A 13,933-nucleotide genomic window follows, 5' to 3' on the forward strand; every position below is an offset into this window, starting at 1 on the left:
TGCGTGGGGGCCTACTGACGTCTAGTTACGCGGCTGCTGGAGGCTGACGGTCACAGCAGGTCTAGTGAATAAATACAAAAAGTGCTGTCAAAATCCAACACGGTCCCGACTCCCGACGCCACTTACTTGCGCGGCTGCGTCGTGGCGCTCCTGCTGCGCCGCCTCTCTCTGCACGCTGTCATAGCTGGGGGCCTGGAAGGACGCCTGAGACTGGATGAAGTGGCGCGGACGTTCGTAGTTGAAGGCACTGCGAGAGAGAGAGAGAGAGAGAGAGAGAGAGAGAGAGGTGGGGGAAAAAAGTACTCTTTTTTGTTACCTATTAGAGTCGGCTTTCAAGTTTAAAGTACCTCACAATTGTACTAAAGTACAGTACTTCCCACCACTGGAGAGGGAAGTAGGGCTATTTTAGTGTTGCTGTCGGGGGCGGTAAACCTCCTATCTCCATATTGTTGAATCGTTGTATTTTTCGTATATACAGTAATTAGCGCCCGTCTTTATCGTACTACAGCGTCACACGAAACCGTGGATTCTTGACGAGGAAACCCCGTGCAACCGAGCGCCCAATGTTAAAGCCCAGCTGCACTTCCGCATTTCCGGACACCAAAATTTGGTGCCCAAATGCTGAATCAGCGAAAAAATGCGGAAATAGACAGTGTCTCACTATGTGTTGATGCGGGTAGCAACATCAGATAGCATTACGATCGGATAAAAAAATTGATTAAACAATACAAAACCGAGAATCTCGGGTTTGGCGCGCTAGGGTACTAATTTAAACCTTTGTGTTCCTCGTTTCTGGCGGACTCAAAACGAACTAAAACAAAATAAGAAAATATTCTCAGTTTTAGTAAGCCGATTTGCCTAGTATTTTGGCTGGTTATGAAATCTTTCAATATTTTTCTTGAAAAATTGCTTATATCTTGCCCCCTACCCCATATAAAAAGAGAAAGAAAAAATAAAATAAAAATAAAAGCAACACTAACACTAAATCTGATGAAACTGCATTAAAACTAAACTGAAATTGAAAGCAAAAAATTCAAAGTCCAAACTCTACTAGCCTGGGAGGGAAGGCACTGGGGGTGAAGGTGGGGAGGTCTGACAGGTTCATAGTGGCGGTTCCAGACTGGGATGAGGACGACTGCAAAGACAAACAGAGAGACATACTTTAAAAAACCCATTTAGACCTGAGGACGATTCTACAAATGTCTTCTAAATCATGACAGTATTCTGAAAAACCCATGTTTCTATGTCAGTGGTTCTCCAACTACTTCATGTCAAGGACCCCCAAATATATGTGATTGGCCGCCAATCCCCATCTGAAAATATGTTGTTCCAGGGACCTCTCAGAATCAAAGATTTGAGTTAAAAAAGGTTGCTCTGAAATAATATCTGTTTGCGCCACATTTTCACGATTTTTTACACGATTTTTCACGACTCAAAACTCTCCACAGTGTTGTTTGTGTAGGTGCGCTCTTAACACCAAACAATTTTCGGCATGCACGCAAGTGTAAAATGACTTATACTGGATCTCTTGTCCACTACTCCCTTCCTAACATTTTAGTCTACTTTTTATTTGTTGACGAAATTGTCAGTATATATTTAGTCTCAGTTTTAGTCATCATAGCTTAGTTTTCATTTAGTTTGCGTCAGTGATAAAATGTTGTCGACGAACATTTTTCGTCTTAGTTTTAGTCGACGAAATCAACACTGCTACAGTAATAATCCTTACAGTGAAGGTGTGCTTGCTAGGAGTGAAGAGTTTGGGCGTGGGAGGGGCTTTGTCCTCGATGTGCTCCGGCGGAGGTGGCGAGGGGGGAGGGGGGGGGCTGGGCGTGAGGGTGCGGGCGGGGGTCTCCGGTGACCTTTGACCCTCGTAGCTCGGGGGGCTCTCCTCCTGCTTGCTGCGACCCGGGGCTTCCTCTTCAGGGGACTGGCAGGCCGGCAGGGGCTCTGGGAAACTGGACGACATACGGAACATATTTGTCATTTCAATCCAAGACACAGACCGCCATTGACGTCAGTGTTGTTTTTGGCAGCAAGTTTCTATTTTAGTTTTAGTCATAGTCTCTTGAATAGTTTTCACTTCGTTTTTGTCACATTTTAGTCACCTGGAATGTCTTAGTGTTAGTCTAGTTTTAGCCGACTAAATCTACAGGTGATTTAGTCGACTAAAATGTGTTTTGGGGGCCTTGATGCCGTCATAATGGCTGATTTTACACTTGCTGAAAATAGCCGATCTACAAGCTCACAACGCGTCGCAACGATAGATCTGCTATTTTCAGCATGCAACCAAGTGTAAAATGACTTGTCTTTTACTTATACTGGATCTCTTGTCCACTAGTCCCTTCCTAACATTTTACTCTAGTTTTTGTTTGTTGACGAAATTGTCAACATATTTAGTAGTAGTCGACGAACATTTTTCGTCTTGGTTTTAGTCAACGAAAACAACACTGATTGACGTATATATGACGTTCGTCATTTGGTGTTTTCAGTGTTGAAACTGCCAATCACTAATGAACAGAACATTGCGCTGACACTTTTCCCCCCCTGATGAAAGTAGAGACTCTCGTCTTTCTTTTGAGATATTTGGTGTTTACATCGTCATAGAACTACATACTCTATGAGTCTATGTGTCTTGAAAGATTAGTAAAAACGCTCAAAATCGCTGCAGTGTGCAGGCACACTGTTGTAGAGAGACTCTGGCAGTGAATGAGATTGATTAGAGAGGGGAATACACATGTGGATACACATGTGGAAATGGATTTTGTTTGGAAAATATACCAGTGAAAGATGGTCAAACATCAATTATACAACAACAGGTCGTTTCGAGGAAGCAATCTGATTGGTTGAAACAGCCATGGTTCAAACGAGCACCACTCCACACCTAATCAAAACGAATAATTCAGCTGCTCTGTTCTCCCAGACTCGGTGGCTAGGCTAGCTAGTTTCTTGGGACATTTGTGGTCGTAGTGACTACATCTGTCATTTAAAAAATATGTTTTTTCAGCGATTCTCTTAGTTTTAAGGGTAACTGTTGTATAATTGCAATATTACACAGAGGGGGTGGTTTAACGTCATTAATGCACGCCTGCGATGCTGCAGGAATGAGCCCGCAGGGCGAGTTCCGAAAGCAACACAAAGTGGGCGTTGGCCTGTCACAATTATTACGTAATTGCCTAATCGTAATTTTTATATCTTGCATAATCGAAAGAAATAAACAAATATTGCAGCTAAAAATAGCAATGAAAAGAGCAGATCTACAAGCTCACATCGTGTCTCTTTGTGCCACTTTGCAAGCTTATGCTATTTTTTTAAGTTTTTCTTCTTTTTAATCACAACAAAGTTTGAGTACCACGGAAGTAAAATGTCAACTATTATCATCAAGTGAACTTTACCTGAATACATGCAGACCTTCAGCCAACAAGCCACGGCACGGACTACAGACCCACAGCTTCCTTACCCCCTCCCCACACGGCACGGACTACAGACCCACAGCTTCCCTATTAACCCCTTCCCACACACAGCACAGACCTACAGACCCACAACCACACGTGCGCTATTCTCAGACCTTCACCCAACAATCCACGGGCCGGACCCAAACCTCCATAACCCCAACACGTGTATAACGACAACCAGCCTTCTTAGCCCTACGTCGCTTCCACCCAGTCTGCTGTTTGCTTCCTGAAGTCTCTCCACCCCATAATAATTATGACTATGTGCACCAAGCTTGGTCGCTCCTCTAACTTTTCTTCTAACTAGAGGAAGGAATGTTGTTACCATAGCTACCGGTTGTTGGCCAGCTAACTTGGCCCATGATGACTATTACAAGGGGCCACATGACAATAGCGGAGTCTCTCTTTCCCCCGTGTCCCTCTCCATCGCTCTCTCTTTCAGTGTCGCGAGTGCACACACACACACACACACACACACACACACACACACACACACACACACACACACACACACACACACACACACACACACACACACACACACACATTTGACTTCAACATTTGAGCGAGCCATATTTTATGAATGACATTTTTGCAATGTTTTGCCATTGTTTGTCGTACAATAACTCCAAAGCTGAAGATAGCGTGCCATGCTGATACAGTATGCGCTTTGGAAGCTTGTAGATCAGCTATCTTCAGTGCCACTACACCGGCGTGCGGCAGTATAAGTCAGGCATCATGTTCTATAGATCCTAAATCTAACCCTTCAGTTTAGAGCCCATTAAGACCTGAGACCTATAGATCTATAAATGCCTTTATGCCCCAAATAGGGAATGGAAATGGGGCTTGAAGTAGTTAAAATAATCTTCCATTGTGCTCGTTGATCCTCGAGATTGTGGAGCTGCTATTTTTGACCATTGTCGCCTGTAAATGACATCATTCCCCCAAAAACATCAATCGGGTGGCTGAGCAATGCCCGGAATATTAAGAGCTGTTTCAACGTTATAATGGAGGGTTCTTGGAATGCCTTTCAGCTTGGAGGTTCTGAATGATCTTTGGGAACAACAGGGGACAGTCGGTCTCTCTCGGGACAAGGTGACGTGAATAGGGAGGATGTGGTTTGACAACAACAGTCTCTTTTGCAGCCAATATGTCTTGAATGGGGAGGCACGCACGCACACACACCTTGCTTACTGTAAATCACTCTAAGAGCGTCTGGCTGCTAAATGCCTAAATTGTAAGTTAACAGATCAGGGGACGGTCTTAGAGATCTGGAGGCCTGTTTTAAGACCAAATATGAGGTCCCCGTCTTATATACTGTACCCCTGTTTCCATTCTAATGTTGGTCAAATGTAACCTGACTCCGCCAGCTGGTGGCAGCAGTGAGTTCCTCCTCCTGCTTCCCATCTGGTCTCTCTCGGGCAGAGACGATGCGCTCCGATCAAATTCTGACCAGAGCGATAGAGGCGATAGAGGCGGGGTCAACGCGATACTGATGATGTATTGAAGCGCTGCCACAGCGCAATGTAAACACAACCTAACAAGACTACAACTCGAAAGTATTATGGAGATATCATCATTGTTGTTCCGCTGCTTCCAGGTTCATCATTTGAGAGATCCCAGATCCAGGCAGGAGGAGGGAACGTGTGAACTCAATAATGCTGCAATCCGGCGGAGTGAGGTTAGGTCAGATGACCTTTTCAGGCAATAAAGAGACTACTCACAGATGGTTTGAGAAAGTCGATTAAAGCATGTGTGATGAATGGCAATCATTGTAGAGTTTCCGCAGAGATTTTCAGTTCAAGTGGCAACGTTAATGTACATGTGTCCACGGTCCACCTTTAAGATTAACGTCTTGCTTGTGTGTCGCCCTCTCGTTTTGAAAGTGTCTGTAGCATATTTTCACTCGTATCGATACAAATAGCGTCGACTGTTCAATATCGTGCACAGCCATCGCACTCGACAATTACGCAAAACAACACCACCTCTCCTTATATCCCGCCGTCCCTTCACAATGAAGTGTATCCCCTTTACCTCCCAATGCTGCACATTTTACCCAGGTTATGATACAGGAAATAATTGTAACTCAACAGCATGGGAGTGTGCAAGGCAGCGAGTGAGCGAGAGAGACAGGGCGAGAGAGAGAGAGAGGGTGGAGGGGGTTGACTGACAGAGGCCTCCCTGAGGGTAGAGACCCGTTTAAATTGAAACAGGTGAAACATAGCAAAGGTCTATGGACTAGACAAGTGGTTCCCAAACGTTTTCATGTCAAGGACCACCAAATTGACATTTCTTTGCTCGCGGACCCCCATTTGAAGAGATATGCCAGGGACCCCCATAAGAGAAGATCTTTACAGCTCTAGCAGTGATTCTCAATCCGTTTAATTTCAAGGACCCCCCAGTTTGACATGCAATAGGCTACAGACCCCCATTTAATGCCATTTCTATCTCTGGGACCCCCAATTTATATTGTAAAAACTGAGTGTACTATTATTTAGCTGGGGACTCCCTGGAACTCCCTCAAGAACCCCTGGGGTCCCCGGACCCCACTTTGGGAACCACTGGACTAGACCCTAATCTTCCACTTACAATCAGTACGACAACTCAATCTGAATACAAATCCCTCACGTAACCACCTCAAAAATGGTTCCTTAGTTTCCTTAGGTTAGGCTTAGCCTCTGGGGGGCGCCACCTCCTTTTCTTGTGTAGTAACAGGAACTTGGTTTGGTTCCTTCCCTTTCTTCAGATTCTTAAATGCATGGTTTACCTGCCTTAAAAACACTACATACACAGGGCAATTGTGTTAGTCAACTGCGTGCGTGCGTTTGAGTGCGAGATGTGCGTGCAATAATAAGCGTCTACGTATAGGGCGGCTATGTGGCATGTGTGATAATGTGGCATGTGTGTTAATAAGAATGTGAAGTCAATGTATTGCAGACCTGTTAGTGGGTGTTATCGTGTGTGTGTGTGTGTGTGTGTGTGTGTGTGTGTGTGTGTGTGTGTGTGTGTGTGTGTGTGTGTGTGTGTGTGTGTGTGTGTGTGTGTGTGTGTGTGTGTGTGTGTGTTAAAGTGGGAGCAGCTATATCGGTCCTGGAACATTAGGCGGCAGGTGCAGTATTTACTGGTGTACCCCCCCCTCCCCCCCTGCACAGCATTGTGGGTAGGTGTTGGGGAGAAACTGTCCTTTTCACTTTGATACGTATATACGGCAACAGAACAGCATCAAAATGCACTTAAAGTACTAAAAGTATTCATATTGCAGAATGTCCCATTTCACAAGTTCAAAATGTGTAGAAAATCTATTGAACATATCCGATCTACAAGCGTAGATGTGTCGCATTGTGACACATTGTGAGCTTGTAGATCGGCTATTTTCAAATGGACGAAATGTATAGGGTTGAAGTGGTTAATGTATGTTTTCCAATCAAAATTAAAATCGCCAAAGTAACTAGTAACTAAAGTGTTCAAATAATTGTAGTGGAGTAAAAGTACAAAATTTGGCTCTGAGATGTAGTGGAGTAGAAGTAAAAGTACTGGAAATACTCAGGTAAAGTACAAATAATTCAAAATTGTACTTGAGTACAGTACTTAAGTAAAAGTACATAGTAACAGTCCTACATACTTATTGGACTATTACTGTACTGCAGAGGTGGGAAAAAAGTACTCTTTACTTAAGTGAAATTATCAAGACGGCAATGTAGAAATACTGCCGCAAGCATAACTTCTGGAATTCAAAATGTACTTGAGTAAAAGTACAAAAGTGTTGCATCAAAAATGTACTTAAAGTATACCAAAAGTAAAAGTGCAGAACATCCCATTTCAAGTTATGAAATGTATGAATTCTCTTTTGAAAATAGCTGATCTACAAGCTCACAATGCGTCGCATTGCGACGTATTGTGAGCTTGTTGATCGGCTATTTTCAAATGGCCGAAATCTATAGTGGTTAATGTATGTTTTGTAATAATGTTCAAAATCTATAAAGTAACTTACTAAATAGTAACTAGAGTTTTCAAATAAATGTAGTCAAGTTAAAAGTACAATCTTTGGTTCTAGTGGAGTAGAAGTAAAGGTATTAATTGGAAATACTCCAGTAAAGTAGCCTACAAATACCTCAAAATTGTACTTAAGTGAGTGCTAAACCCCTTATTATCCCTAAACCTCTTTTTTTTGTTTTTTACTATTTTGCAAAACATTTTTGAATAGTTAAAATAGCCGATCTAACAAGTGTTAGTTGAACCATTTTAATGTTTTTCAAAATAGTAAAATAAAAAGGCGAAGATAGGGCCCCAGAAATCCCTTAGATTGTCCGTATTGGCTACGTTTGCCTCGTCCTCTGTTCATTGTCTTGTCTATGCTTTGCAATTCTGTGTATTACGTTATTATGTTCCCAGGGTAGTAGCTGAGCACAAGTGCTCATTTTCAACAACGCCCTGCACATAGAGACACACAGACAGACACACACACGCATTAAAACCTGGGAGCTGACCAGTACAACCACAGTCTTATACTGTTGGCCACTACGCAGCTCCACTGGAGCAGTTGGACCCAGATTGTTCCTGCCCGGCAAACCGAACCAGCAAACTTTCGGCAACCAGGGCGCTCCTCTAACCCTTAGGCCACCGCTGCCCATAAAACTGTCTGCAACTGCTGTGCCTTTGATTTGTAATCGCCACTCTTGTGTATGTTATTGAGTCAGTCTTGTTCCCCACTCAGTCCTTGTCTTTTTGTTCTTTTCGAGTTACAAGAACCACAGTAAGCAAACCGGCTTGGTTTCAGATATGGTTCTCAGAATGTAATTCGGGCCCTGCTCGGGAGGTCGTAGGCCTACTGGTAAGTAGCTATCGTTCAGATCTCTTAATCTGAAGGCTTGAAAGTGCTTGGAAACTGGCACTAGGATGTGTAATTAAATTTCGTTAGACTTCATCTGTCTTCTGTGCTCTATTGCTGTTGATATTGCACTCACGCACGCACACACACACACGCAAATCAATGTAGGAGGTTATATAAATTGCCCATAGGCTATTTGGGGCATAAATGTTTTAGCGACGGTTGTAGATCATTCCATGAAACTGGAGCATCAAAACAGAAAGCAGATCTTCCCCTGCCCACTTTGACAGGCTGGATTGGCTTATAGCGTTGACGACAGAGTACAGCATCTTGCAATGGGTCTGGTCCACAAGATTCGATACACCACCAAGATACCCATGTACCTCTAAATGTCTAAATACTTCCTTAAAACTGCTCTCAAAGGGCACCTATACGGACGGCTGCAATTCGAAACTGGCCCCCGTAAAATCTGAATCTCCACCCTCGCCTTTTCCCCCTCACTGTATATGTCCCCCCCCCCCCCCCCCCCCCCTTTTTACCTCCTTTATGATTGTTGTTTTTGGCTATATAGAAGTGTATATTTGTACGTCTCTAAATGTTATGATGAATTGAAAACGGTGGACCCTCTTGTAAACAAGTGTAATGCTTCATGGTGTCGTGTCCACTCACAGTTAACAGTGTTTGTATTTAGTTGTGCTCGAAATGTACTGTAATTCTGCACACTGTTAATAAATACTTCAATCAATCAATCAATCCAAATCTATAGGGGAGCAAGCAACAACAGGTGGACTCCATATGGGGTGTGGTCGTCATCAGGAAAAAAAACAATCAGGTGATTGGGAAGCCATTTTGAGGCAGGTAATCATGCATAATGCCAAATATAACCTGAATAAGTAAACATTCAATGCACAAGATGTGTATACTGTTTAGCTACAATGTGCAATAATAAATTCATTTTAAGTCCTTGGTTAAATATTTGCAATAGCATTTTTATATTAATTGAATATATTTAATACATTTCATAAATGTTATAAAATGTTTCTGAACTGTCCACAGCCCTCCTCTGAGGGGACCATAGGCTACCTTTTTCACAGCGCCTGGGAGTCGATGGGCGCTGATGGGGCGCTTGTTTTACAGGTTTGGGTTATAGGTTATTGGTTTACGCATATAATCTTTGTGAGGTTATGGTTAGGTTTAGGCATTAGTTTTTGTGAGGTTTGAGGTTGTATTTATTTGGCTAATGCAAAATAGCCGACCTAAATAATGGTTGGCTATTTTCCAAAATCATTTTGACAAAATCTTCTCTTGTTGGGGAATATTGTACACTGGCACAAAATTCTTTCAGATGGGGGTCCGACACGAGCAAATATGTATCGAATTCGGGGGTATACTCCTGACGTGAAAATGTGTGAGAACCGCTGGCCACATGCATGCGCACACGCGCACACACACACACACACACACACACACACACACACACACACACACACACACACACACACAACATGACCTTAAAACACAGACACTGCCGTCCAGGGGTCTCTGAGAGAGAGAGAGAGAGAGAGGGTCTTCTGAAGGACACAGAACCACTGCACTATCAACACCTCACATTACAGACATGATGTCATATCGCAACACACTCACGCAAGCAAGCGTGCGCACGCACACACACACACACACACACACACACACACACACACACACACACACACACACACACCACTCAGATTACTGATTACTTTACTGTACAGACAGCCTCATAGTTTATACTGTGTGTACTGTACACTACATTACGATCATTTTGACAGCTTTTATTTACAAGTGACTTTATGGATATTATTATTACAAAATAATACATTACGGTAACCAGAATCTCCATTTTGTTTACATGGCTATTATGAAATAGCTGATCTAAAAGCTCACCATGCGTCACATCGTAAACAATGTTTAAAGCTTTTTGAAACAATTGTTAAATGTTATTCTTGAGGAATGCCATGAGGACTTTTAGAACTTAAAAGGACGACATAAAAATAATAATAACAATAATAATAATAATAATGGTAATAATAATAATATTATTATTACCATTGTTATTATTATTATTATTGTTATTATTATTTTTAAAAGGACCATATTATGGTCCTTTTATGTAATACAGGTTTGAATACATCTATCATTAAATCCCAATTACTTTCTGAATATTTCTACATTGTGGTTAAAGTACTCGCAGCATTACATGCCCGGCAGGCTCCTTATCAACATCATTACTTGTACTCCAGTTAAAGTACTCACAGCATTACATACCAGGCCCAGCGGGCTCCTTATCAACATCATTACTTGTACTCCAGTTAAAGTACTCACAGCATTACATACCAGGCCCAGCGGGCTCCTTATCATTACTTGTACTCCAGTTAAAATACTCACAGCATTACATACCAGGCCCAGCGGGCTCCTTATCAACATCATTACTTGTACTCCAGTTAAAGTACTCACAGCATTACATACCAGGCCCAGCGGGCTCCTTATCATTACTTGTACTCCAGTTAAAATACTCACAGCATTACATACCAGGCCCAGCGGGCTCCTTATCAACATCATTACTTGTACTCCAGTTAAAGTACTCACAGCATTACATACCAGGCCCAGCGGGCTCCTTATCATTACTTGTACTCCAGTTAAAGTACTCACAGCATTACATACCAGGCCCAGCGGCCGGCAGGCTCCTTATCATCATCATTCCTGCCCACAGCCCTCAGGCAGCATGTGTGAATGAAGCACCAGAACAGATGACACAACAAGCCCACAAATAGCCTAAAGTCACTTTGGGCGCTGGAGGCACACTATCCAAGCTTTTTCCACGTAACAAATATAACATAGGCTACTCAAAATATTACGAAACCACAACTATAATAATAATAATAATACACACACACACACACACACACACACACACACACACACACACACACACACACACACACACACACACACACACACACACACACACACACACACACACAGACAGACATCTTTTTAGGCTTATTATTTAGGCTGAAATCACATTAGCTCAACATTGGGTGTCATTAAAAAGAAAAGTCAAAATCTTACCTTAACAAATGCTCCTACAGCATGTATAATCCATAGACTTCACCAACATGAGTTAAGTTTTACCATTCACCAGGGGGTGTTTCTTTTCTCCCAGCCTGTCTGTCGTCTATCTATGGATCTAATGTGACTCTAGGAGAAGTGTCACAAGTGTCACTGCAACAGGTGACCAGTAGCGCGCACAGAGAGAGAGAGAGAGAGAGAGAGAGAGAGAGAGAGAGACGCCCACGCTTGCTTGTAGCCCACCAGCTGATCACTCCTCTGAGTCCACTCTGACCCCCCCCCTCCCCCCTTGCGGTTTCAGAGTGATGCAACAGTGCCCTCTTGTGGATTCTTTCAGCCAAAACTAGTGAATACACAGTAGTAGGCCTATCTGATAATTAAGATGACTATGGGCGTAAGCGCACTGTCGCGCGTGGACGCGTCAGAAGAAGGTCAACTCTGGGGGTGCACAGGAGCAGAAGAACCCACTGGCAAAATAATAACACAACACAACGGCTCTTTTATGCTAATAGCAGCCAGCCGCAGCGCAAAAATGCGTGGCTGCACCCACTGCCGTTATAGGAACCTTCCGCCACTGCCTGAAGCCCTTCTTCTTCGTGGGGTTTTTAGACAGCTGGTGGATGGAAAAGAAGCTCCACCTCCGCGCCCGACTGACGGCCAAGCTACACCAGGCAATTTTGCGCGCGTGCGTATGCGTTTACTGTGCGCGTTTACTGCACGCGTACAGTGCGTTTGGATAGGACCAATATATGTCAATGATACCAGCTACACCAGACGCACGGATACCGCGGGCCATCCTACGCGTGCTCTAAAAATAGGATCGGTTCTAAATTTTGTACGTGCGTATGCCCCCATGCGCGCGTATCTATATATCCTCCCGGAAGGTCCCGCACAAACCTGCCGCGCGTCTGACAGATCGATGTAGCCAGGGCATTTTGCTTACGCACGCACGGTCCGCGCGTTTAGAGTAAACGCACGAGAAAAGCCTGGTGTAGCTTGGCCGTGACGCGGAGGAGAGTGCGTCCGTGAAGCTGTCCGTCTGTCTGTCTGTGCGTGCATGCGTTTTTTCCTACGATGCGTTGCGTTGCGCTGCGTTCGGTGACTGCTTTAAAATTGCCCCGGTTCGTTTTTTGACCTGCGTCACACGCGCCCGGTGGAGCCCCGCCGTAAGACTGGAAGAAGCGTTTGAAACAACAGGTTAGGGCCCAGTTAGGGCCCAGTTAGGACCCAGTTATGGCCCAGTTAGGGCCCAGTTAGGGCCGGGCCTTCATTTTCGGGCTCGTTGAGAACTCTAGTTTCCGCGGGCTGCTGGGCGCGACCTCGCTAATAATTAACTTTGGGCCGGGCCCGTCTTGAGTCTGAATGGACAGGTATCAGTCAAAAGGGAGACATCGAAGAGGAAGGACGGGTATGATGGTAGGATCAATGGTGTGTGTGTGTGTGTGTGTGTGTGTGTGTGTGTGTGTGTGTGTGTGTGTGTGTGTGTGCCTGCGTGTGTGTGCGTGCGTGCGTGCGTGCGTGCATGTCTCTCACACAGTATTATGCACTCACTCGTCTATGTTGTGCATGGGACTGTTGTCCATGCAGGGGCTGTCTGGCCACTCGGGAGGGGGAAGGTTTATGGTGTCGCGCAGCAGAGACGAGGAGAACTCCTCTGCCTTCCTGGAGGAGGACGAGGACGACACGCTCTCCTGGTGGAACACAGCTTCCTGTTCCTGTCCAAACGATATGGCGTCCTGTCGGAGGGAAGCTCCTTCCTCCTGAATCTGGTGATGGCTGGCTTCACTCTCCAGCTGCTCCTCCAGATCTGTGTGTGTGTGTGTGTGTGTGTGTGTGTGTGTGTGTGTGTGTGTGTGTGTGTGTGTGTGTGTGTGTGTGTGTGTGTGTGTGTGTGTGTGGAGAGAGTGGAGAGAGTGGAGAGAGAGTTAACAGCGTGCATGGTTGAATGGAACACACACATGCGCACACGGTCACACGCACGCTTAGTCTCGCGTATAGCCAGAAAACTATTCACAATCACTGAACGATTGAGAGTCTTACTGGAACTACACATTCCGAAAGTCGAAAACAGAAGCTGCCATCTGTTCGTCAATCGTGTTCACCGTTCAAATATATTAAAAAGATATCTTTACATTTTCTTTTAGAATTTACAATTCTAAAATAATATCATTTAAAGACCCATCTGACCACTTATAACATGGCAGCCTGCTTGCTTATCTGAGATGGATATTCTGAAATAAAGATATTTTAAAATATATAGGCCTATACATTTTTCCGTGAATGGTAATGACGGCATTTCTTTCTTAGCTTTCGGGAGGTGTGTTAGGGTTGTACTTTTTTGTTTTTGTGTTCCCTGATTTACTTTCTCAGCTGAACAAATGTATTTGAGACACCAAAGGGTGTGACTGACTGACTGACTGACAGACGGAGGGAAGGACACTCTGACGGACGGACAGACAGACAGACAGACAGACTTCTTGGCTATATAGAAGTGTCTATTTGTACGTCTCTTGATGAATTGAACAAGGTGGACCCTCTTGTAAACAAG

The 13,933-nt window shown here is 44.1% G+C and overlaps 1 protein-coding gene across 2 annotated transcripts in view; it reads right to left on the reverse strand.

Annotated features, from left to right (window-relative positions):
* The window catches only part of myot (myotilin), a 62,176-nt gene that overhangs the window by 24,031 nt on the left and 24,212 nt on the right, over window positions 1–13,933 (reverse strand). For both annotated transcript variants that reach the window (XM_083786009.1, XM_083786010.1), the window contains exons 8-11: window positions 12,937–13,192; window positions 1,727–1,955; window positions 1,056–1,135; window positions 127–247 (exon numbers count right to left, since the gene is read on the reverse strand). In XM_083786009.1, coding sequence (XP_083642135.1) covers window positions 127–247; window positions 1,056–1,135; window positions 1,727–1,955; window positions 12,937–13,192 — 686 coding nt within the window. The remainder of the gene's footprint in view (window positions 1–126; window positions 248–1,055; window positions 1,136–1,726; window positions 1,956–12,936; window positions 13,193–13,933) is intronic.

The sequence above is a fragment of the Protomyctophum parallelum genome (genome assembly GCF_964188405.1).
Source record: "Protomyctophum parallelum genome assembly, chromosome: 16".
Lineage (NCBI taxonomy): Eukaryota > Metazoa > Chordata > Actinopteri > Myctophiformes > Myctophidae > Protomyctophum > Protomyctophum parallelum.